The 26662-nt window shown below is 37.6% G+C and overlaps 1 protein-coding gene across 1 annotated transcript in view; it reads left to right on the plus strand.

Moving 5' to 3' along the window:
* LOC118848114 (ATP-binding cassette sub-family A member 10-like) overlaps positions 1 to 26662 on the plus strand; it is a 118251-nt gene that overhangs the window by 16103 nt on the left and 75486 nt on the right. The window contains 8 exon segments of the mRNA XM_036756868.1: positions 1857 to 1960; positions 2669 to 2737; positions 2739 to 2896; positions 5362 to 5503; positions 5743 to 5928; positions 6412 to 6559; positions 14138 to 14303; positions 22341 to 22399. Of these exon segments, the coding sequence (XP_036612763.1) occupies positions 1857 to 1960; positions 2669 to 2737; positions 2739 to 2896; positions 5362 to 5503; positions 5743 to 5928; positions 6412 to 6559; positions 14138 to 14303; positions 22341 to 22399 (1032 nt within the window).

Here is a 26662-nt window from a genome sequence, read left to right on the forward strand (position 1 = left end):
AATGGCTTCATTAGTCTGAGCAATACAATGGTCCAAGACAACTCTGAAAGATTTATAATGAAAAATACTGGCCATCCCCAGAGAAAGAACTGCTGATGTCTAAATACAGATTGAAGCATAGTTTTTTTTAAAAAAAATTTCTTGAGTTTTTTCTTGTCTATGTTTTCTTTCAGAACATGACTATTATAAACATATTTTGCATGACTACACATGTATAACCTATATCCAATTGCTCACCTTCTCAATGTGGGGGGTGGGGTGGGGAGAGAGGAAGGTAGAGAATTTGGAACTCAAAGTTTTTAAAATGAATGTTAAAAATTGTTTTTGCATATAACAGGGGAAAATAAAATACTAAAAAAAGAAAATATAAAGGAAAAGGAAAGGAACGGGAAGGGAAGGGAAGGAGAAGGGAGGAGAGGAGAGAGGAGGGGAGAAGAGGAGAGGCGAGGGGAGGGGAGAGGAGAGGATGGGAGAGGAGAAGGAAGGGAAGGGAAGGGAAATAACGAAATAGATTATTTTAGAGGATTATGAATAGTATGAACCGGTACAGAGCGAAGTGAGCAGAACAAGAGAACAATGTAAAAAAGGAAAATAGCATTGTAAAGAAAACCAATTTTGAAAGATTTAAATCAATAGGCCATGTTTCTAAAGGCCTTATGATGAATAGTGTTGCCTGTTTCATCACAGAAGTGATAGACACAGGTGCAGAATGAGACATGAATTTTTGAATATGAATATGATTTATATTGCATAATTTTTCTTTATTTGTTACAAGAGATATTTTTCCCTTCTTTCTTTTTCTAAGTTTTTAGTTGAGGGAGGAATGTTGTGGAGGGGAGGGCAGGGTTAGTGACAGTAATACCAAAAAAAGAAGAGGAACATTGAAACAGTTTTTTAATGTGCTGAAGAGAAGTATATTCAGAAGAAAGTTCAGCTGGGTGGAACAATTCTGAAAGTGACATTGGAATTTATCACATTCCTTTTTAAGAGAGGAAAATAGTATAAAAGAGAGATGCATGGTTTCGTATAGAAGCCCTTTTTTGCATGTCTTGTGCTGTGCATGTGAAAATACTCTGTTTTTCAGATTTTAAATTCAGAACTAAAACAAAATCTTAACCAAGTTGGACAAAGGGGAAGAGGTTGTTGAGTGGGTAGGGAGGATATTGTAGGCAGAGAAACTCTACCGAACGGATTTATTTTAAAATTTTGAAATTTCTATCATATGCATACTTTTTGATTTCCTACTTCTTATAAAAATATCCTTCCACCAACTTTTAATAATGAAACTCAGGCTACCCTACAAACAATGTAAAACTTATTCATTAAATATAGTCTCAGCTTCCAGCATTTTCTAACTCTGTGCCTCAAAGGAATTCACACCCCATCAAACCCCTAAAAGGAATCAAACTATTTTGCTTTTGACCATGTTAACGTATTTTATCATGCAACATCACTGAACATAACAAAATTGCTTTAAACCATATAAGTTTAATCAGAAGTAGCTGGTGGCATAATGGATTGACCATGGGACGTAGGGTCAGCAAGATCTAAGTTCAAATTCAACTTCAGACCTTTACCGGCTGTGTGACCCCGGACAGGTCACTGAACCTCTGTTTGCCTCAGTTTCCTCAACTGTAAGAGGATAATAATGGCACTCCCTTGCATGGTTATTGTGAGCATCAGATGAGAAAAAATGTTGTAAGAGGGCTTAGCACAGTGCCTGGCATATAAAGCACTATACAAATGCTCATTCCCTTTCTTTCTTCATATGGAAAAGGCTCTCCCCAGATTCAGAGCCAAATGCCTCTTCCTGATGTAATCCTAATCCATAATGATGTTTTTGCTTCTCTTTAAAGCACATTGTTCAGAATATTCTGAAGAAATCAGTTGTTTACTTGAAAGATATTGGAAAAAGGGTTTTGTTGCTTTTCAAGCTGCCATTAATTCTGCTATTATAGAAGTAAGTGTCAAATTTTAAGAATCCTAATGATAAAAATAAATATAAATTATACTCTGACTGTGCCACTTTCTTGCTCATCAATTCCTGTTGCTTCCAGGATGAAATCTTAATTCCTCATTCTGGCATTTCGGGCTTTTCATAATCTGACTCCAACCCACATATCATGTTTATTCATGTATGTTGTGTTCCAGTGAAATTCAAGTACTAGCTGTTCCACAAATTCAATATGCAGTTTCCTGCCCCCATAGGCTTTTTCCCATGCTTGGAATACATTTCCCACTCTTCTGTCTTTCAAAATTCTTCTCTTCCCTCAAGGCTAAGCTCAGATAACACTTCTCCCATGTGACATTCTCTGTTTCCATAAAAGTATTTTTCCCTTAATAAAATATTCCTAAATTGATTTGTCTCTCCCTCTTCCTCCCTCCCTCCATCCCTGCCTTAACCTTTTCACTCCCTACCTCCCAGTAGAAAACAATTTAAAGGCAGGGATCATGTGGGTTTTATCTCTGTATACTCAGTTCCCTATAGGTAAGAAGGTGTTAATCAATGTTTGCTGAATGTATTTATGGATAGCCTACATCTAAATTGCCTAATTATTAAAGAATATAACATGTGTAATTACTAAAGACTGAAAGAAATTGGACAATTTCTTCATATCTATTCGCTGGTTTGAAATGTTGACTTTTTTATGTTAATATGCCACTGTAGATCGCAACAAACCATTCTGTGATGGAGCAGCTAATGTCAGTTCATGGTATAAAAATGAAGGTGCTTCCTTTTTTTTTCCCGATTTGGATTCACTAATGACCTCATCATTTTAGTCTACATAATTTCTTTCTCCCCAATGATCTATTTTGTATGCCTCAATGTTACAAGAGAGAGAAAAAAGATTAAGAAATATATGACAATAATGGGCCTCCAGGATTCAGCTTTCTGGTAAGTTATATATTTGTTTTCAAATAATATGAATAAATAGAAGACTGGCACTAACTAAAAACCAACAGTTCTTGTTTTCTAGGATTATGATTAAAACTTCATACATTTAACACATTGATAACTTTAAAAAAATATGTTCCTACCATTTAATTAGTATCCATGACCACCTATATGCATAGGATTGAGGTCTTATGACATTTAGAGGATTGATTTTTCTCCCAGAACAGATATATTTTTTTGCACATCCTCAGTAAGATTTGGCCATTTGGAAGAAAACAAAAAAACAAGATTGGAACATACTGATATAAGGGTCTAGCAGGAATCATTTTGCTGTATGCATTCTCTTACACATTAGAGTGTTGTGTATGGTTATGGCCTACTACAATTTAAAAAGATTGTGGGGAAATGGTCATATACCTCCTTACCAATAATGACTTGAATGTAAGATGTGGCATAAAAATCATCACTAGGGCTAGAAAAAAAACTAGACTGGAATAAGAGATGGGTTAATCATAAAAGGAGATAAAATATAAACCCCCATGTCACACTTGTATCTGTGAGATATCAGAACACCTAGAGAAAGAACTTCAGGGTATTGGGTAAATCCTGAATGGAAAATATATTGGAAGACCTCAAATGTATTGGGTTCTATCAGGCTAGGCTGTAGAATGGGGACTTTTTAGCCTCAACACGGTAAAGCTAAGGAGAGTGTTAAATGAATGAGTCAATGAATAAATCAGTTAATGAAAAAAGCATTGCTAAGTGTTAGGGGTACAAATAGCAGAAGAAAGACAGTTACTGACCTCAATGAGCTTACGTTCTAATAAAGGAAGATAACCAATCAAAGATAGTGGTGACCAAGGAAAGATATTTTCAACTGGAAAGTCAAAGGGATAGTGAATAGAGTCATGAAGTCAAAAAGTTATATGACTTTAAAACAATGCAATTGGGTGTTGTTGCTGTTTTTGGCAATGCCAGAACTTTTGCAACGAAATAGTAATAATAACTCATATTCTAATTGTGCTTTATTAAAATCCATCAAGTGCTTTCCTTACAACAACCTCCCTTGCCTCTCCCCCCAGGTGGGTAGCATGAGTATTACTACCATTTGACAAATGAAGAAACTGAACCTTAGAATTTTTCATGGAAACTGGAACTAGAAGGAATCTTAGAGATCACCTGTTCTAGCCCTCCCATTTTACAGATGAGTAAATTCAGCCTCAGAGAGATTAAATAATTAGTTTAGCAGTAAGCTACAGAACATAGATTTGAATCCAAGTCCTTTGACTTTAAATCTAGTGTTCTTTTCATTACAGCAGACTAAGTTTAGACCCTCCAAAGATGATGGTTGTGAAGGAGAAAAGTCTCCTTTGCAACATCAGCAGTGTCCTTACAATGGACAAGTTTACAAGATGTAGCAAAATCAGATTTAAGAATTCTGTTCTCTTTCTTACCTTTCCTTGAATGGACACTTTATTCTAGATGTGTTAGTGGGAAATGATTTGGATGCTGAGCTCACTTACATGACAGAGATTTTCCTTTTGGGAATTCTAATTTCACCATCCATGCTTGCAAAAGCAATAAAGTTTCTTTACCTGACCTGTCCCATAATATCATGAACTGTGGTCCCTTTGTAGACCAATAGTCCCTTTTGAAAAGTTCATTCAGTACCTGTGCCAAATTCTTGTAAATATCCTCAGTAATGGAAATTCTTGGACTTTTGAGGGGAAGACAATTTGTTTTTCACTGATTTTCATGGTGAATGAACAAGCCACATAACATTATTTGGGGGTCAAGAAGGACATGTTACCCTAAAGTAATGGGCTGATTTTCAAGGGCAAATTGTTAAAACAAGATGTTCTATAAATGTTTTGAGAAATGTCAGCACCCTAAGAATTATGTGCATAGCTTCCAAAGGTAACCATATAGGAGGACAAAACACATTTGCCACATGTCAGTTCTATTCCATCAGTTTTAAAAATTGTACAGCATTACATTATCTGTTTATGCACACCTCACACGCAAAGGGTTTTAATGAGAATGTTATGGGCAATTTGTCTAGGTCCACAGGAAATTAAACAAGACAAAACTGGCTCATTTTAAAATAGGAAAGATATAATGAAAAGAGCACTGACTATACAGTCAAAGTAAGTGGATTAAAATTCTTGTGACCCTGGGCAAGTCACTTAACCTCTGTGGGCCTCAGTCTCCTCCTCTGTAAAATGAGGAGGATTAGACTAAATGGCCTCTGAGGTGCATTCCATCTCTAGAGCTAGGATCTTTATATTAAAGGTAGTTGGGGAATTTCTTTCTCTTCAATAAGAGGATGATTGTCATCTATTTTTCATAGTCAGTTCACTAAAAGAATGGGTTCAAACAGATATTGCTGATTGGTTCCTAACTGCTCTAAGGCAGAAATAATTGCCTGACTATGTAATATTGAAATTATGCTGTTTCTACCATAGGCTTTCCTGGGGTTTAATGTATGCTGTCTACATTTTTATTTTGGCACATCTGCTGACTGTTATCATAAAATCTTCTGAACTTGTAGTCATGACTGGTTACTTCACGGTATTCAGCCTGTTTTTCCTCTATGGTCTCTCTTTGGTGAGTAGGTAAAGTTTCTTTCCCTCCTTTAGTTTTCATGAAGATCAAATGTTGTCAATTACGGACATTGCGATAGTCATCCCTTGTCTGTTCTTTTTCTGTATTTGCCCAAGAAAGATTCTTTAAAGATAAGACCTTAACAGACATTAGTTTTGTAATACAATGGCTCATCTTGCATGATGTCCATTAAGGATCCTCAAAGGTCCAGATGTCATCTGAAGTTCTTCTTCCTCCTTCAGGTAGCATTAGCTTTCCTGCTGAGTGTGTTGATTAAGAAACCTCTACTCACCGGCTTGATCACATTCCTCCTTACTGTTTACTGGGGAGGTTTGGGATTTCTTTTATTGTATCAACAATTACCTGCATTTTTGGAATGGATTTTAAGTCTCCTGAGTCCCTTTGCCTTCATTTTCGGAATAATCCAGGTAAGGTGAAATATTTATTTCTAGTTTACTATTAGCTTTACAAAAATTTCTTACCTGCGTAGAATTTAAGGGGTTGAAGATCTATGATTTTATTAGTGTGGAATCTCACCATCTCTTCTGATTCAGATCACAAATAATTTCATTGATACATCTTATATAGTTGCCTGGGGCTCAACAAGCTCAGCTATCATTCCTGTGGTCACTTAATTGATATGTAAAAGAGATAAGTCTTAAAACTGCCATGAACCTTAAGGAAAAATAGAATTTGATTAGGAAATTATACTTCTATCTTTCACTGAGTTCATTTTCTCCTTGATCGTGTTTCATATGACTCCTAACCACTTTACAAGACAGTAATGTCACTAATCCCAGTGATGATGAGTATTGTATATACAAACTACAATTCCTACTGCAAAGTAAATTTCTTTTTTTCACAAATGCACTATTTTTTCTTTTTAACTTGCTATTTTTTTAAACCTTCAGATTATGAGGATGGATTACAACTTGAGAGGTTTTGCTTTCCCTGACCCCTCTGGAGACTCACATCAATTGTTAGCCATAGTTTTCATGTTGATTTTTGATAATCTTCTCTATTTGGCCCTTGCTTTGTATTTCGAAAAAATCTTGCCACGTAAGTAACAGTGCTTTCATTATTCTTAATGTCTTTCACCACCTTATTAGGGAAAGTTTTTCATTCTGACAGAGGCCAAAGACAAATAGAATTGGCACCATAGGCAGGAAAATTTAATTTTCTACCTCATAGTTTTTAAAGGCCATCTAGTCCAACCCCTCTGGACTCAATTGGTTTAATTAGCTTAATGGCCAATGCACTTGATTGCTTAGGCTCAATTCTTTTTATGTAAAAATTTTTCCATCATAGTCACCTTCTCTGTGGCTTCCTTCTGGTATATGTTTGGGATGTTTGCTTTTCTAAGAGTATGTTGAGAATATTACATGATAATACTGGAACAATGCTTATATTAAACTAGTCAAAGGATTCATGTTTCCGGAATGGTTCTGTTTTGATCCTTGTCAGTACCAAGGAATTTCTTCACGTGGGCTACAACATTAGTGGTTGGGACGGCAGCAGTCTGACCCTCATCTCCCTTGGGGAGTTAGGAGGGAGACAGGCACTAGGAGAGATGTGATTGCACTGGGACCATGGGTGTGCCCCAGAGCAGTTTTGGGGGCAGCTAGGTGGCACCATAGTGCACAAGAGTGCTGGGTCTGAAACAGGAAGACCCATCCTTCTTTGTTCAAATCTAGCCTCAGGCACTTACTAGCTACATGACCCTGGGCAAGTCACTTAACCCTGTTTGCCTTAGGCAAAGCAGTCCAATGTCTTTGCCAAGAAAACCCCAAATGGGGTCACCAAGAGTCAGACATGACCAAAATGAATGAACAACAAAAGAGAGGTTTTGAGGCTGAGCCTAGTTGTTTGGGGGGTGGGGGGGATGATGAAGAAGTGTAGTACCTGAATTCAGTTTTCTAGAGCCAAGTCTCATTTGCACCAAGCCAGCTTGAGTTCTGGCAGTAACATTTATTATGTGAAAAATGAACAGAAAAAGCCCGGTATCTGAAGTCAGAAGACCTAAATTCAAATCTCAGCACTGTCGATAAGTATTTTTTAAGCACTTACTATGTGCCAGACACAGTGCTATGCATTGGAGATACAGTAAGAGGCAAAAGATAGTCCTGACCTCAAGGAGCTCACTCTCTAATGGACTGGTACTATAAGGGACAGGGCCCGTGATTGCCTGGGTATAGGGAATTCCGGTTAGTCATCTGGCTCCTGCTCCACAACTTGGAGCCTTAGAAAGCTGCCAGGGGCACTAAGAGATTAAATAGTGTTCCAGGTTCACATAGCCAATGTGTTTTAATATACATTTATTTATATGTGTGCATGCATGTATATGTATATATGTGGTAGTAAGAAATGGAAGATGGGGGATATTTGTACATGTGTTCGTACGAGAAAGGAGAGAAAAAGAGAGAGAAACTCCACAAGATTCTGTTCCAGTGTGTCATCGTGGTATGGAGGTACCTTGTGGCTCTTGAAGGTACACCAGTGACCTCCAGGACACCATACTGGAAAATCTTCATATGTTCCCCAGCAGCAACATACCAAGATAGGAAAGAGAGGCAACAGTGTAACAAAGTACAGACAGGCTCATCACACGGCTGGGTGGCCTTTTAGTGAAGAATTCTTTGGCTGTGGAAACCCACGAAACAAGGGAAAATGCAAGATGGCCCTCCTCAGCTGCTACAGTGGTAGTGGCAGAGGCAACGTGGAGGTAAAGGCCCTATAAATCATAAATTTTAACTTGACTGTTGGTACACTAAATGTGAGATCATTGGCCGAGAGACTAGCAGGCATAGTGAAGGAACAATGGATTTGGAATCAGAAGACCTGGGTTCAAATTTTACCTCTCCTATTTATTATGTTTACCTGTGTGACTTTGGGCAAATTACTTAATTTCAGATCCAGGTGAGTGTTATCTACTAGCCACAGGTCATTCATCCTCCCTCCCTCCTTTATTCATATTATTTGAAAACAAATACATAACTTACCAGAAAGCTGAATCCTGGAGGCCCATTATTGTCATATATTTCTTAATCTTTTTTCTCTCTCTTGTAACATTGAGGCATACAAAATAGATCATTGGGGAGAAAGAAATTATGTAGACTAAAATGATGAGGTCATTAGTGAATCCAAATCGGGAAAAAAAAGGAAGCACCTTCATTTTTATACCATGAACTGACATTAGCTGCTCCATCACAGAATGGTTTGTTGCGATCTACAGTGGCATATTAACATAAAAAAGTCAACATTTCAAACCAGCGAATAGATATGAAGAAATTGTCCAATTTCTTTCAGTCTTTAGTAATTACACATGTTATATTCTTTAATAATTAGGCAATTTAGATGTAGGCTATCCATAAATACATTCAGCAAACATTGATTAACACCTTCTTACCTGGTACAGAGAGTCTTATCTGGTACAGAGAGTCTTGTACCTGGTTCATTGTCTTCCTCACCATAACTTCTACTCTTCTTTAAGGGCCTTCAGCGTATCCATTTATGTTCCCTCGAGCACTCTCACCTACTAGTTCGGCAATCTATTCAGCTCCAATATACTATTCCTTCTCTCCACCTCAACTACAAAGATTATGTCTTTAGATCGCTATGACCCTGGAGGTACTCTGCTCCCAGATGGAAGACCTCTGAAATCCCTTTATCCAAACATAATCTCCTTTCATGCCATTGTTCTCTACACCTCGCTGTTCCTAAAGCTGCTCTTCGTTCTTGGAATGGCCTCCTATAAACTTCTCATTCCATTTTTCACTGGTACGTTCCTTGGCTTTTACCTTTTCTCTGTTTTTACTTTGTTCCCTGCCGTCTACACCCTTTTAAGCTGTTCAATGTTTTACTGTCCTCTGTCCTATTAATACTCATGTCTTGCTAAAAGTTCATATCTGAATTAGTCTTAACACCTGACTTCCTATTATTATTCATGTGCTCCCGAATGGAGCTGGAGAAATCATATAATCATGCTGACAATGTCAGCTACAAATTTGTTATAAATGAAAAAAAAATTAAGTACATATTACATGCAAAGCACTGTGCTAAGGTGCTAGGAATAGTAATGGGAAAACAAAACAGTTCTGCTCTCAAGAAGCCAACATTCTAATGAGAGAAACAACATCCCTGGAATTCAGCTACAAGTCAGATTGAATGGTCTTGTGGTACTTAGGGTACAATGGCAAAGTGGATACCTCTTCTTTAATGCCATTTTCACAGATAAAAGCATATCCCTTGCTGCTGTTGTCAGTGCCAAGGATTCAGGTGGCAAGAATTTTCTAAGTTTTCAGTACCTATGACTGTAGCATCTGTGGGGGCAGCTGCCAGACTGCATATCTACAGGGGTCATTTTCCAGGATGGTGATTAAGGTCACAAAAGCATTGCTTTTCCCATGAATCATGGGTACAGGGTCTTAGGCTGTCTCCATCAGGGCCTGAGGGAAGATGAGGTGGTGGGGTGATTTGACTTAACTGACACATGCTCCCTACTTTTTCTCCTTCAAGATTCCTTGCTACTTCTACTAGATTGACAAGCCTGTTCTGCGGGTGGTGGTTGGCCGGTAGTTTCTGGGGATGGTCCCACACAGTAGTAAAGCAATAGTTTCACTTCTCCTAATCGATTCTCTATCCCACTCCCTATCAGAGTTGTTCTAAATCTTTTCTCTCCTGAAAATTCCTGTAATGTCTTCTACCTCCACACTTTCACAACTAAAAACCATACCTTGTACTTTACTGAGGAAATAGAGGACATTCACTGTGAGTTTCATCTCCCCAGCTCTTCATCACAACCCATTGGTATCATGCTCCATTCTCTACTTCTTAATTTAAGTCTTTGATGAAAAAATAGTCTTTCTTGTCAAGGCCAATCCCTCCACATATACCCTATCTTTTCTAAGAGATCGCCTCACTATCACCCCTCTACATCTTCAGTTTCTCCCTTTCAATTGTTTCCTTTCCTGATGCCTACAAACCTTCTCCCTTATCCTGAAAATTCTTCAGTATATCCTACCACCCCCTTAAGCATCTCTCCTCCCTTTCTTAGCCAACCTCCTTGAAAAAGCTGTCAATAATATTGATTTTGCTTTCTCTCCTCTCATTGACTTCTATGTGTAACCTTCATCCAATGACCAGCTAGTTGACATATTGCTAAAGGAATAGAGCCACATTGACATCCTCACTATGAATAAAAAACAAGAGACAAAATTAAATTTCAGCTAACTGGAAGTTTGGTTTGTAGGAATTTCATAGGAAAGCAAATAAAAAGTTTGTTGCATCATAATCCCTAAAGGAAAAGAAACATAATTTCATGGGAAACAGTAGTATTAACTTGCAATACTTACAGTAAGCAAACCACGATGAAAATAATTGCAGTCTATGAGCCAACAACCACTTCAGGGGAAGAAGTCTAGACATTTTATGAAGAATTTAACAAGAAGTGATCAGTGACTTCAATATGAAAGTGGATACAGGAGAGACACTTAAAGTTTTGGTTTAGTATTAAGAAAACTCTTATACTTGCGTAGAGGCAACATGGTTCCAGAAACCAAGGAAAGTATGTTACTATGAAAAACCAGTAAGTATATGAGAGAAGCAGTGGTGTCCAGGGAGAAAAAGGAACAGGTTTTTATAGGTTATAAGGAAGCTCTGCCTTCACATAGGTTTGGGGGAATGGAGTGCAAGACTCATGCAGTGAGTTTGCAGTGACATGTAGATTGACAGATGGAGTTTGGTCATGTTCTGCTGTGTGAAGATGAGTGATTGAGACAGGGCCAAGCACTTAACAGTACTGAAACAGCAAGATGCCATGGCCACTGCCATTATCTTGTCTGGCTGCCTCCATCTTGAAGTATAACTCTCCCATCCCTGGTGGAAATGTTGGGCTCAGAATAAAAAAGATGCTGGCCCAAGCCTGGTCCCAGACTTAGGCTGGGTGTGTGACACTGGGCAAGTCACTTAACCTTTCCGCTAATTCTAGAAACTTTCAGCTGCTTTTTCCTTCATAATCTATCTGAACTATAGTCGCAGCCTTGTCAAATAAATGTAAAATTGGGGCAGCATTCCTTTCAAAAAGAGTTCTGACTATTTCTTTATAAGCTGTAGGGTTGAGAAAGTTGCCTTCTTCACTTGTGCATTGGAAGAAATGAATTGACATAATGCCTCACATAAATCTCTGAGACTCTAATTTATAGGACAATTGCTATTCTGTCTTGGTAGAGGACATTTCCTGATTTGGGAGCTCCCTATGCCAATAAAATCACAGGTCCAGAACCAGAAAAGGAAATGTTGTTCACTTTATATGTCACTATCTCTATCAGTTGTCTACTATAAATCTATCCTACTTCTCTTTTTTTATACATCCAGGAAGATTTCATAGTTTGAGGTACTAAATACTCATATTTATCCAGTCCAATCCAAAATGCCAAAGCCTAGAGTAGCCAATGTTTCAAGTCACACAGCTCAAATATATTAGACTGACTAGATTGCTTCCTGTGTTTTGGCCATTAATTGGTAACTTGTCAGTTGTCATGCAAATGATATCCTATTTGGTTTTTATAAAATCTGTTTATTTTGTCTCAACCGAGAATCTATGAGCCAATGCTCATCATGTACCCAGCTAGTGGCTGTACCAGTACAAGTCTATTACACAGTAACCTTCTAATCAGCATTAAAATTTGACCAGTGAGGACCCAAAACATGACCTTCCTTTCTCAAGAAAAGAAATGATACAACACCACTTTCCAGGTCTTGGCTTGGAATGTACTTCCTTTTTATCTTTACTTCTTAGAATCCCTTCTTTTATTCAAAGCTCAGTTTAAATACCACCTCCCATATGAGACCCTTTTTCATCTCCCAGAAGTTGGTGCATCCCTAGAAAAATATCTTATATTTATTTTGTGTTTATAAGTATGTGTGCATATTGCCTCTCCCAATAGAGTACCAGCTATTTGAGGATAGGGAATGTTTCATTTTTTGTCTTTGATCTTCTGGAATCTAGCTCATAGTAGGTAATTAATAAAGGTTTAATAATTGATTGATAGGAGAAGGGATATAAATCAGTACATGGTGTCAAAACTAATATATCTTAGTTCCTTCAGGTTTAGATAGGTTTTGTTTTATTTTGTTTCCACTTCAATTTGGTAGCCCTTCCACCATAGGCCTCATTCTCTCGGGCCTAGAAATTCCATGTAACTTGCTGAAGGGGATATGGGATATGGTTCTTGCCACGTCATTTCAAGAGGGTCCTGCCAAAGAAACCATTCTCTGTGAGTCTGATGCTGCAAGATTTTAAGGGATTATATCTGCTCTTTAAATGAATCTGATCAAACACTAAGCTCAGACTACAGGAAAAGGTTATAGACTTCCTACTGCCAAATCTCATACTTATCTTTTAATTTTATATTGTAGGTTGTGACCCAATCAGGTTCTAAACCTCTCATCACCATCAGCAGGGGCTCTGACTCTAAACTGGTGAACTTTAAATAGATCTCCCTAACTCTAGGAAAAATTGGTAATAGTTGGTCCTAAGCAACTGCCTGAGAAGCCTGTACAATGGCTCCTCATTCCCTGTCCATTTGCATAAGTTTGTTAGCATGGCTTTCTTGTCTTTAGCTATTGGGCATGTGGTAGAAGGAAGGTACTTTACTTCTGAGGTCAACAAGGATACATGTCTAGGTGTGCTTATGACAGCAACCCATTCCATTACTGCACATTTCTTCATTCTTTGGGGGCATCTATGCCTATTCTACTTTGCTAGAGCTCTTTATAAGCTCCTTTGAAATTCTTTTTTTTTTTGGAGGGGGGAAGGCAGGGCAATTGGGGTTAAGTGACTTGCCCAAGATCACACAGCTAGTAAGTGTGTCAAGTGTCTGAGGCTGGATTTGAACTCAGGTCCTGCTGACTCCAGGGCTGGTGCTCTACTCACTGTGCAACCTAGCTGCCCCTCCTCTTTGAAATTCTTCAGTCAAAACTGTGTAACAGGCCTAATATTTGCCTTTCTAAAGCATCCTTCCCATAGAAAACACAGTAATCTTCCTAAGGCACAGGTCTGGCATTCCATTCCCTTACTTTAAAAAAGATAAGCAAAAAACTTTCAGTTGTTCTCTGTTGTCTCCAAAATAAAACATAAGGTCATTAGCCTGGAACTAATATTTTCCACAGTCTAGCTCCAACTCAAGTTTCTAATCTTTTCTCATGCTGAGCCCCTTCCTGTACTCTCTATTCCCGTCTAACTGGATTATTAGCTGTTTCCTAAACATGATCCTCCATTTTCTTCCTACATTCATTCAGACAAAGGCCTAGAATGTTTTCCTTCCTGAACTCTACCTCTCAAAATCTTTATCTTCCTTCAAGTCTCAGTTCAGGATTCTCTCCTCTTCCATGAAGCTTTCCCAGAACCCTGGAATTTCAAATTACCTCTCATTCCTCAATTTATCTTGCACTCTACTTATTCGTGTCTACTGTATCTGCTGTATCTCACTCTTCAAGTCCCTCCTCCTCCCACCTAGAATGTAAACTCTATGAAGGCAGGGGCTATTTCATATTTATTTCTGTATCCTGGCACAGAACAGGAACTTGATAATCTTTTGTTAAATTCAATATTTATTTAATTGTGTTTTGTTTCTTTAGGTGAATATGGACACCAACATTCTCCTTTGTTTTTCCTGAGGTCTTCATTTTGGAAATCTCACCCCAGGGCTGGTCATCAGACATGGGAGAATGAGACTAACTCTACATATTACTCTGACTCTTTTGAACCAGTGCCTCCAGAATTTCATGGGAAAGAAGCTATCAGGTAATTAATTATCTTAGTGTACAAAAAGACAAGTAGGCTGATTCAAATTATCACTCGCGCAAAGTAGGTAAAGCTTATAAAACCATGAGTCTTTCCTTTTCTATGCCAACCCCCAGACCTCACTTTCAGTCACCCCCAAACACACATACACACACACACACACACACACACACACACACACACACACACACACACACCTGCTTTAAACGAACACTTCCATTAAAAATTTCATGTATAGGAAGATTTTCAATATTTACCTTTACTCGAGGTATGCGGTGAATCTTCAAACATGAACCTCCTCATGCCGTTGTTCTACCTCTTTGCTTCTTCTTTTTTTAACAGCCCTACCTCATTCTCTATTCCCTCTTCATCCCCTTCCATTTTTCTCTTCTGAGATGGAGGGAACATAGTCACAGAGAGAGAGAAAAAGAGAGAGGGGAAATGTAGCAAGATTCACTGTACCTTGGCTATCTTTATTCTTATTTCACTGAAGCAGATATTTCAGAATGCTTTGTTTACTTGTGTTTTAAGAGAGTGGGGAGAAAGGAGTAACTTGATCCTCCATAGACCATGTCATTCTGCTAAATCTCCTTGTTCTTCCACACTTAGTACTTAAATGAAAGAACCACTTGATAAAGCAATAGTGATGAGGGCAGAGCCAAAATGGCAGAGTAGAGGCTACAACCTACCCAAACTCTCCCAACATTTCCCTTCAAACAACTTTAAAATAATGTGTTAAAGCAAATTCAGGAACAGCACAGAAAACAAAAGGTTGAAGTGAGCCATTTTTCTAGTCCAAGAGAATTTAGAGGATTGGCAGGAGAGGTCTGTGATGCGGGGGTGAGGGCCAGTCTGGAGTGTGCCTGGCAGCAATATCACCAGCAGACCTTGGAGGCCATGACAACATCAGCAGCAGCTTCAGGAACTCAGCCCAGAGATGTTCCAAGGCAGAAAAGAACACTAGTGCTTGCAGCTGCAGGGGAGCAGAGCCCTTCCTGAGCCACAGCACAGACCAGAAAAGCAGTGACTATACTCCTTCAAAGATATTACCACCTTGGAAGCAGCAAAAAATCCAAAAACAGCAGTGAGAAAAAGGCTGAAGATTAAAAGTGTTGGACCAGCCCATGTGAGCAGAACACAATTTTAACATAAAGTTCAGAAATAGGCTGAAAAAAATGAGCAAACAATAAAAAAGAACTCAACCATAAAAAGATACTGTGGTGACAATGTGACACAAGACACAAATTCAGAGAACACAACAATGTGAAAACAACTATATGCAAAGCCAAAAAGAAAAATGCAAATTGGATACAAGCCCAATAACAATTCCAGGAAGAGCTAAAGAAAGCAATGAGAATGGAAAATAGAGGATGGAGAAATAAGAAAATTTTGGACAAGAAATCACAAGAGTGATGGGAGAATATTATAAAAAAGAAAATACCTTGTTTAAAAAAGGCACAAAAATACTGAAGAAAATAATACCTTAAAAACAGAATTGGTCAAATGGTAAAAGAGGCAATAAAATTCATTGAAGAAAATAATCCCTTATTATTCATAATTTTTTTAAATTATTTCTTGATCTCTTATAATTTCACTGGCTTCACTTTGCCCAATTCTAATTTTCAAGGTGTCATTTTCTTCTTTAAGATTCTGGACCTCCTTTTCTAGTTGGTTGACTTTGCTTTCATAACCTTCTTGTTTTTCTTGGATTATTCTTATTTTTTTATTTTTTCCTCCATTTCTGTCATTTGATTTTTAAAGTCTTTTTAAAGATCTTCAATAAATTCTTTTTAGGCAGGTGACCATTTGATGTTACTCTTTGGGGGTTTCTTTACTTCAATATCCTCCTCTGAAGATGAACCTCAGTCATCTCTATTCCCATAATAGCTTTATATGGTTGGATTCTTTCTCATTTGCCTGTGCATTTTTGTGGTAATAGCTTGATTTTTGTAATCACCTGTAACAACAATGTTACTAGCAGCTGCTGTGGAGGTGTAAGACCAACAACACCAGCACACAGGAGGGCTGCTAGCACAGGTTCTTTAATCTGCTTTTCAAAGGAAAGCAACGTTTAGGGGTTTACAATCTCACTTTAATCAAACATACATATATCATTCACTTGGTTCAGGGGAAAAAGTCAGCACCATGAACTTCAGAGCAAATACAAACAGAAATTACAAACAGAGAAAATATTAACAGAGCAAGTGACACAAATCAACAGACAGGCTTCTACCTATCTGACCAAAGCCATATATACATAGTTACCAGAGAAAGAGGCACTGATATCTGGGTTTTAAAGCCCAGAGGGCTCTTTAATGGCTACCCAGAGTCTTCACACCAATACTCTTGCAATGAATGAGCCCCAAACAAAATGTTAACCTCAGAGTATATATACACGTCTTTAGGGTCAGAGCACTTCACACTTCTCAAGGGTTTCACAGGTCTCCTGACCTAACTAGCAAAAGGGTATAGGCCTTCCTACAAACAAAGGCAAAATTCAATCGAGCGTGCTTGATTGCCTTAGTGCTGAGAAGCACTTCAAAACAAAAGACAACAAAAAGTCCCACTTTACTTGCCATTACATTCCACCCCTAATGGGTAAGGTATGGGAAATGGTGCCTCTTGCTACCCATCTTCAATTCTCCCCTCTAACCTGAAACCAAAGCCAAACCTCCAACCTCCTGAGAGTACCTGCAGCCAGGGAGCTTTCTGCCCCACTGCTTCTGCACTCACCGGGGGTGTGCTGGTTCCTTCTCACTCCCTGCCACTCTTTGCAGAACAGCTGGATCTGGTGTTCCTCGTCAGCAGAGGTTCCCTCAATCTACCTGGACTCAAATGCCCAACTCCCCTCACTATCCTGGGGTGAAAGTTCCTGTGGTTGGGGCTGAGGCATACTTTCAAACCAACTAACCTCAGGACTTGCTGCTTGTTATTTAAGCAGCTTGGGCTTGTGGTTAAAATGCAACATAGCCTGGAGGTGTTTACTCTTCCCAGGGATCAAACCTCATCCGGGGATTTTTCTTCAGATCTTCTCAAATTGTCCCAGGAAGATCCCAGTCGTAAGCCTATTCTTCTTTATTTCCACCCACACTTTGTTTGCCCTAAGATGCTATTTTTAATTCTTTTGTGGGGGAAAATCTTGAGAGCTTGGAATTTTCTGACCTACTCTGCCGTCTTCCCAGAATCCTCTCAAAAATAATTCCTTAAAAAGTAGAATGGACCAAATGGAAAAAGAAGTTAAAAACTCATTGAAGGCAATAATTTCATGAAATTAGAATTGGGCAAGTAGAAGCTAATGACTCCATGAGACTGAAAACAATAAAACAAAGTCAAAAGAATTAACTACAAATTAACTATAAAAGACATATGAAGAAAAATGCTATCTGCACCTAGAGAAAGAACTGATAAATAGAAATATGTATAGAGTGATTTTGCACATATGTACATATTTGTACCTAATGGTAACCATCCTTGGGGCAGGGGAGGAAGGAAAAAAGGGAAGAAAGAAATTTTATTTACAAGATAACTTTATTATATATTTTAAAGGAATAGCAAGTTGTATGAGATAGATTTGAATTTTCATGTACAATTATCTTTTTTATTCTATTATGTTATGGAAATGCTTGTTTTATTTCATAAATTAAAATGAAATAAAAAAATTTTAAAAAATGAAAAAATGGAAGGAACTGCGAAATATCTCATTGGAAAAAATTGACTAAAAAGTAGATAAAAGAGACATAATTTAAGAATTATTCAACTACCTAGAAGCTGTGATCCAAAAAAAATCCTAAGCATCATATTTCAATAAACTATGAAGGAAAACTGATTCAATATCCTAAATCCACACAGCTAAAAAGAAATTGAAAGAATTGACTGATTACTTCCTGAAAGAGATCTCAAAATGAAAACTCCCAGGAACATTACAGTCAAATTATGAGCTTCCAAGTCAAAGATAAATGATTGTAAGCAGCCAGAAAGAAAATATTCAAATATTGTGAAGTCAGAGTTAAGATCAAACAAAATTTAGTGGCTTCTATGCTAACAGAACAGAGGGCTTAGAATATGTTGTGCCAGAAGGCAAAAGAGTTAAGATTACAACCAAGAATAACCTACTCAGCAAAACTGAGTTCAATTCTTTGGAGGAAAATAGATATTTAATGAAATAGAGGACTTTCAAGCATTCCTGAGGTATATAGAAAATTTGACATTCAAATACAAGATTTAAGGGAAGCATAAAAAGGTAAACACGAAAGAAAAACGTTAAAGGACTTAATAAGGTTAAAGTGCTTGAATTAGTATATGGAAAGATGATAACATAACTCTTAAGGTGATAATGTAACTCTTAAGAACTTTGTCATTATTTGGGCAGTTAGTCTACATAAAAGAGGGCATAGATGTGAGTTGATTATATTGGGATGATCTCAAAAAAACTGAAGGTTTGAGAAGGAGGGATACATTAGGATAAGGCAGAAGGGAGAAGAAGAATGGCAAAAATTATCTCACATAAAGTCTTACACAAGGAAAAGCTTTTATAGTGAAAGGGAAAATGGAAGGGTTGGCAAGCAATACTTAAACCTCACTCTCATTGGAATTAATTCAAAGAGGGAAATATATCTGTATGCATACTTTATGTAGGTGTGTGTGAGAGAGATACACATACACACACACACATACACACACACACACACACACACACACACACACACACACACACACACTAAGTTGGGTAAAGAAATCTATCTTACCCAACCGGGAACTAGACGGGAAAGGTGTTAAGAGAAAGGGGTATGTGGGGTGGGAGGGGTAATAAAAGGGAGGGCAGATTAAAGAAGGCAGTGGTCAGAAGCAAAACTGAATTTTGAGGAAGAACAGGGTAAAATGAGAGAGAAACTGATAAACAGAAGAATGTAAGATGAAAGAAAATACACAGTAATCATAACTGTGAAGGGGATGAAATCATCCATAAAACAGAAACAGATAGAAGAATGGATTAGAAACCAGAATACAACAATATGTTGTTTACAAGAAACATACTTTAAACAGAAGGACATGCATAGAGTTAAAAGAAGAGGCTGGAGCAGAATCTATTATGCTTCAGCTGATATGAAAAGGGCAAGGGTAGCTATCATGATCTCAGAAAAAAGCAAAAGCTAAAATAGACCTAATTTAAAAGACCATCAGGGAAATGACATTTTGCTAAAAGGTTAAATAACAACAAAGCAATATGAATACTAAATATATATGCACAATAAGGCAGAGCACCTGAATACTTAAGGGCACAAACAAATCAGGGTAACCAAAATGAGAAGGAAAGCAGGAAACTGGGGTGGGAGTGGCAGGGACATGGGTGGAGAATCTAAAGAAAGTGTATCTAATAAAGGCCTTATTTCTCAAATACATAAGGCCCCAATCGATAAATGGTCAAAGTATATGACCAGCAGTTTTCAGAAATGAGAAATTCTGGAAGGGATGTGGAGAAATGGGGATATAAATGCATTGTTGGTTGAGTTGTGACCTCATTCAACCATTCTGGAGAATAATTTGGAGCTATGACCAGAGGGTGATCAAATTGTGCATACCCTTTGACCGAACAATGCCACTTTAGGTCTGTTTCCCAAAGAAATCAAAGAAAAATGAAAGGACCCATGTGTACGAAAATATTTATAGCAGCTCTTTTTGTGGTGGCAAAGAACTGTAAATTGAGGGGATGTCTATTGATTGGGGAATGGCTGAACAAGGTGTGATAAATGTTTGCAATGGAATACTATTGTGCTATAAGAACAGGATGCTTTAAAAAAAAACCTGGACTTATATGAACAGATGCGAAGTGAAATGAACAGAACCAGGAGAATATTGCACACAGTAACAGCAACATTGTGATGATGATCAGCTGAGAAAGACTTAGCTACTCTGATCAATACAATTCCAAAGGACTCATGATGAAAAATGCTATCTACCTCCAAAGAGAGAACTGATGGGAGTCTGAGTGTAGAATGAAGCATATGCTTCTCACTTTATTTTTTCTTGCTTCATTTATTTTTTTGCAACATGACTAATATGGAAATTTTTTTCATTATTTCACATGTATAGTTGATTGTGAAGAAGGGGATTAGAGAGGGAGAGAATTTAGATTTCAAAATATTTTTAAAGAATGTTAAAAAGTAAATAAATAATGAATTGAGAAAATTTTAAAACACAGATAAAAGCAATCGGGGTGAAGGACTAAAAGCCATCCCCCATGGGGATCCCACCAGGTATTCAATTCGTATTGTTATGTCTTTTTTGAAAGTACTTTTTGTCCATTGCATAAGAAGTTCTTCCATTTTAACTATATCTCACTTTGCTATTTGCCAGACTGATTTGGGGAAATGAGGAAATGTGAGAGGTTGGTGTTGTAAAAAATGTGAAAGATAGAAGAGGATCTGTATCAATGAATATGATTTGCATTCCTCCTGTTCACAGTCTAAACATTCTTCGAAAACAAGCTTATCATGAAAATTCATTTTTCTCCGTTTGATAGTAACATGCAACTTTTTCAAATTATTTGTAAAGATAGCTTTCAACATTCACTCCTATAAGATTTTGAGTTCCAAATATTTTTCTCCCTCCCTACCTCTTCTTCCCCCTCCCCAAGATGGCAAACAATCTGATATAAGCTATACATGTACAATCGTATTAAACATACACGAAAATTTATTGTGAACGAAGCCTTTAGGACTATTCTTGCTCTCACTGAATTCTCCCTCCCTGATTCTCATGATATTTACATACAAACATAACTAAGTACTTAAAAACTCAAAACCCAAAACCAAAACAATCATTATACTATTTTGGATTTCTCTGTTATAATTATGTTAGAATAATCACCCTACATAGGTTGAGCCGGGTTCATATATTAGACTTCTCTTGTATCCCCTACAATATTTAGGAGAGGCCTAAACACCTAGAAAATATCCAGCATGTGATCAGTGGATAGTTAATTGAGTGCTATGCCTTGCTCAGCTTCTAATTACTAAGTAACCTTGGAAAGTCATTTTAGCTTTCTAGGCCTTAGTCCTCTTATAGTCCTGTTTATAAAGTGAGATATTTGGCATTAATGGTCTCTAAGGTCATTTGTTGTTCTAATATTCTACATTTCTATGATCATACAAGAACAAAGGATAAGAATAAAAATGGCCAAATCCTCAGCTGAAGAGTAAATAGCCCCCAAACTTTGGTTGCCCCAATGGTAGCTTATCTGATTTAATACTTTAAAAGTATTCTAGAATAGGTGTTTTGGGGGAAAATTTTCAAGATGCCATTAAATTCTCATAGGTAGTGATGTGTGAAGCAGACCAGTACAGACTGCAAGATCCTGTGGAGGTATATGAGTAGCATATAAGCAATAGTATTTAATTTAGAGGGTAAATAATAAAACTAAATTTATATGATCAATCAACTACAATCTCAAAAGAATTATCTAGGTATCTTTGTTGACACATACCTGAAGATATTGTTCTAAAGTCAGAATGCTCTGGGAAGCAAAAAAGAAAACATTGGTTGATCTGTTGCAGTTATACCTTGTTTTAAGGGGGTGAGGAATGGGCAGAGATAAATTTAAGTTAGTATTTAGGAAAAGATAAAAATATGAGAGATAGCACTATTCAGCGGCTCGGTATCTCAGACAACCTAAGTTCAAGTCTCACTCTAACACCTACTCACTTTGTGACCAGAGGCAAGTCACTTCTTAGTACTATGAGTCACTCTCTAAGACTCTAAGTCACAGATGAGTTATCAAGGTGCATTAATATATAGCACTTTCATATCAGAAATTCCCTATGCCAACAAAATTGCAAACTTAAAACCCACCTGCCTGAGAAAAAGGTAAGTTTGATTTTTCAGTTCAAATCTCAAGCACATCCCTTCTTTGCATCATGTATAGGATCCTTGCCTAGGGTCACTCCCAAACTGTATTGTTCATACTTCTGAGCTGACAGTTTACATTGGTTAAATGACCTGGAAAGGTTATCATCTCAAGATTGTTTAATCTCCTTTCAGAATCAGAAATCTAAAAAAGGAATATAAAGGGAAGCCTGAAAAAGTAGAAGCTCTGAAAGGTAAGAGGAAAAAGTGAATTCTTGTATTAACTTTTAAAATCTGTTATTTGTGATGATTTGGTAGTGATCTCAGACACAGCTGACTATAAATACAAAGAACTATGCCCTCCAGGATGGAACCTACTGTTGGAATGCAAGCATAGTTAACTTTATCCCAACTCTTCTCTTGGCTGGTCCTAGGGGAGTGTGTGACTTTCCTTTTGTCATTTCTTCCATTCTATCCTTCACCAGGAACAAACCAACCTCTTGGAAAATAGAGGAGGAGGCAGTGAATTTGTCTGAGATGCTTGCTTCTTCCTCATTAAACATGCTTATACTACCTAAACTTGTTTATTCACAACTTTCCCACAGACTAGAATAATGGTCCTAAGTCACTGAATTTAACCTTCCTCTACTTTTAGACTAGAATAATGGTCCTCACTCAATTTAACCTTCTTCTATTTTTGAGGATAAGAGTAATTGATAAAATTAAAATTTACACGAACCTCTTTAATGTAGCTCAAGCATCTTTAATATAGCTCATCCCATGGGGGATATGGGGAGAAGCCTCTCCCCTATCCACCCTTTACTGCTCTGACAATCTAGATAGGACACATTTTCTTTGCCTTTTTCTCTGTGTAGTAGCACCAACACCAACATTAGCACCAACACTATTTATCCCTCACATAGCCCCTATGTTCAATTAAGAATATACATAAATCAAAAACAATTAGAGTAGGTCAGATGTAATCCATAGCTTTTAAAGAACTACATAAGATCAGGAATATTGAAAATCTTAAAGGACAAAAAACTTGGAGTCTTTTTCACAATAGGTTCTTATGGTGTAATAATATTCCATTACATTCATGTAGCACAGTTTATTTAGCTCTCAGTAATCAGTGGGTAGGGCAGCTAGGTGGTATAATGGATAGAGCACTGGGCCTGGAGTCAGGAAGACCTGAGTTCAAATCTGGCCTCAGACACTTGCTAGCTGTGTTACTCTGGGCATATCACTTAACGCTGTTTGCCTCAATTCGTCACCTATAAAAATGAGCTAGACAAGGAAATGGCAAACGATTCCAGTGTCTTTGCCAGGAAAACACCAAATGGGGTTACAAAGAGTCACATATGACTGAAAAACAACTGAATGACAAATCGATGGGTATCTGATTCATTGTCAGTTTTTTGCTACCATATGAAGTGATGCTAGGTAGTACAATGGACTTTAGGAAGTTAGGAAGATCTGAATTTAGACCCTGTTTCAAATACTTAACTAGCTAGCTGCCTGGCCCCTGGGCAAGTCACCTAACTTGTGTCTGCTTCATTTTTCCCCATCTGTAAAATGATGGAAATAATAATAACACCTACCTTCCAGTGTTGTTCTGAGGACAAAATAAGGAAATATTTGGAAAGTGCTTTACACACATGTTTTCACACATGTTCTGGTGTCAGTAGAACCTTTCTTTTTGACATTAATCTCCTTAGGGTATGTGCTAAGCAGTGGGATCTCTGGGTTTAAGTGAGGCAACATGATATAGCTCTTTATATCAGACAAACCTAGATTGAAGTTCCTCCTACCTACTTACTATGTTACCCTGGGCAAGTCACTTCTTAGCACTCAAAGCAGCTCTCTTAGACTTTAAGTTACAAATGAGATGCCAATGTGCATCAGTGGACAATGACCATGTACCAGAAATTCTCTACTCCAAATGAAGTTACAAGTTCACAACCAAGCATTGCTGTTTTAGGCTGTTTCAGAGCATAATTCATTTTTTTAATTTATTTTTTTAGTTTTAGTTTACAACACTTACAAAACTGCAAGTTTTGGGGTTCAAAATTTTCTTCCCCCCCTCCACCCCAAGACGGCATGCATTCTGATATAGGTTCTACATATGCCTTCACATTAAACTTATTTTCATTATAGTCAAGTTGTAAAGAAGAATTATAACCAATGGAATGAACCATGAGAAAGAAGAAACAAAACCAAAAAAAGAGAAAAAGCAAATAGTTTGCCTCAATCTACACTTAGACTCCATAGTTCTTTCTCTGAATGTGGGCAGCTCTTTCCATCATGAGTCCTTTGGAGCTATCTTGGAAGCTTGCATTGCTGAGAGGAGCCAAGTCTATCAGAGTTAATCATCACAGATACCATGTGTTTGTAATTGTGCATAATGTTCTCCTGTTTCTGCTCCCCTCCCTCAGCATCAGATCATGTTCATCTTTCCAGGTTATTGTGAAGTCAGTCTGCTCCTCATTTCTTATAGCACAATAGTATTCCATTACATTTATATTCCACAACTTCTTTAGCCATTCCCCAATTGATGGGCATCCCCTTGATTTCCAATTCTTTGCCACCACAAAAAGGGATGCTATAAATATCTTTATACATAGGGTTCCTTTTCCCATTTGTATGATCTCTTTGGGATATAGCCCTAGAAGTGGTATTTCTGGGTTAAAGTGTATGCACATTTTTATAGCCCTTTAGGCATAGTTCCAAATTGCTCTCCAGAATGGCTGGGCCAGTTCAGAACTCAACCAATGATGTAACAGTGTTCCTATTTTCCCACATCTTCTCCAGCATTTATCTTTTGCCTATTCTGTCATGTTAGCCAATCTGACAGGAGAGACGTGGTATCTAAGAGTTGTTTTGATTTGCATTTCTCTAATCAATAGCGATTTAGAGTATTTTTTTATGTGACTATAGATATTTTCAATTTCTTTCTCTGAAAACTGCCTGTTTATACATCCTTTGACCATTTATCAATTGGGTAATGACTTGTATTCTTATAAATTTGACTCAGTTTCCCTGTATATTTTAGAGAGGCCTTTATCAGAGACACTGGTTGTAAAAATTCTTTCCCAGTTTTCTGTTTCCCTCCTAATCTTGGTTGCATTGGCTTTGTTTGTACAAAAACTTCTCAATTTAACATAATCAAAATTATTCATTTTGCCAAAATTGCTTTTTAAAGTAATTGGGCCAATTTTCAGTTCCTCCACATGTTAAAGTTATATCTTGTTCTGGTCACTCTGACCACCTCCCCACCTCCCTCTAAGTCAGTATAGTAAATTTATAAGTAACCAGTACAAAGTGACAACAGCAGAAAGTAAGATTGGAAAAAGGGAACCTAGAAGTTACATGCAAATTATCTCAAAGATCAAAGTAACATAATTTACAAACTGTATCATACATTAAACAAAAATCACATCCTGGCAATATGTGCAGAATCAGGGAAAGCCATCTAGACTCTGCTGTCAGGGATGTTTGGTCCTATTAGGTAAATCTCAGATAAGCTCCAGAAGACCAGCAGTATGTCGAATGGTGCTGATAATTTTGAGATGGTGTACACATGTTAATTTTAAAGTTTTACCAATAACTTTGAGAAGATTTGGATATATTAATAAACTAACCCCAAGGTGGCACAGATAAGTGAGTCTGTTCCTCAAAAAAAAAGGATAAAAATGAGACCTCAAACCTCTACCCTCCAAGCACTCTTCCATTTCCTAAAGGTCCGTGTTGCTTGAGTGCTCCTGACTCTAATCCATGGGTTATTGTTAGTGCCTCTTCCCCCTCCCCATCTTTTCCCCATTGCTGCCTGCCTTCCTTCACCACCCAATCTCCTATCCCCACACCATCTGCCTCTGTCCTCCTCTGTCCTCTCTACTTTGTGTGCCTGTTTACCCCTACACCTGCTGTGCCTTATTAAAGTATAATTGCAATCTCACTCCCCACTGCCATGATGATCTTTTCCAGTGACTACTCAAACTGGTCATCCCTGCTTCATCTCATATTTTCATAAATTGATTCTCAATTCACTCCAGTGGTATGTTAGTGTGCCTATCTTTATTCAGTCCCTATTGCCATGTCCTGGATTTGAGGGAAGTTATAAAACAACCAAAAGAATGAAAAAATAGAAGACAATGTGAAATATCTCATTGGAAAAACCACTGACCTGGAAAATAGATCCAGGACTACCTGAAAGCCATGATCAAAAAAAGAGCCTAGACACCATATTTCAAGAAATTATTAGGGAAAACTACCCTGATATTCTAGAGTCAGAGGATAAAATAGAAAGAATCTACCAATTGCCTCTTGAAAAAGATCCCAAAAAGAAAACTCCTAGGAATTGTAGCCAAATTCCAGAGTTCCCAGGTCAAGGAAAAAATATTGCAAGCAGCCAGAAAGAAACAATTTGAGTATTGTGGAAACGCAATCAGGATTAAACAAGATCTAGCAGCTTCTATGCTAAGGGATTGAAGGGTTTGGAGTATGATATTCCAGAAGTC

Source organism: Trichosurus vulpecula, chromosome 4 (genome assembly GCF_011100635.1).
Source record: "Trichosurus vulpecula isolate mTriVul1 chromosome 4, mTriVul1.pri, whole genome shotgun sequence".
NCBI classification, from domain to species: domain Eukaryota; kingdom Metazoa; phylum Chordata; class Mammalia; order Diprotodontia; family Phalangeridae; genus Trichosurus; species Trichosurus vulpecula.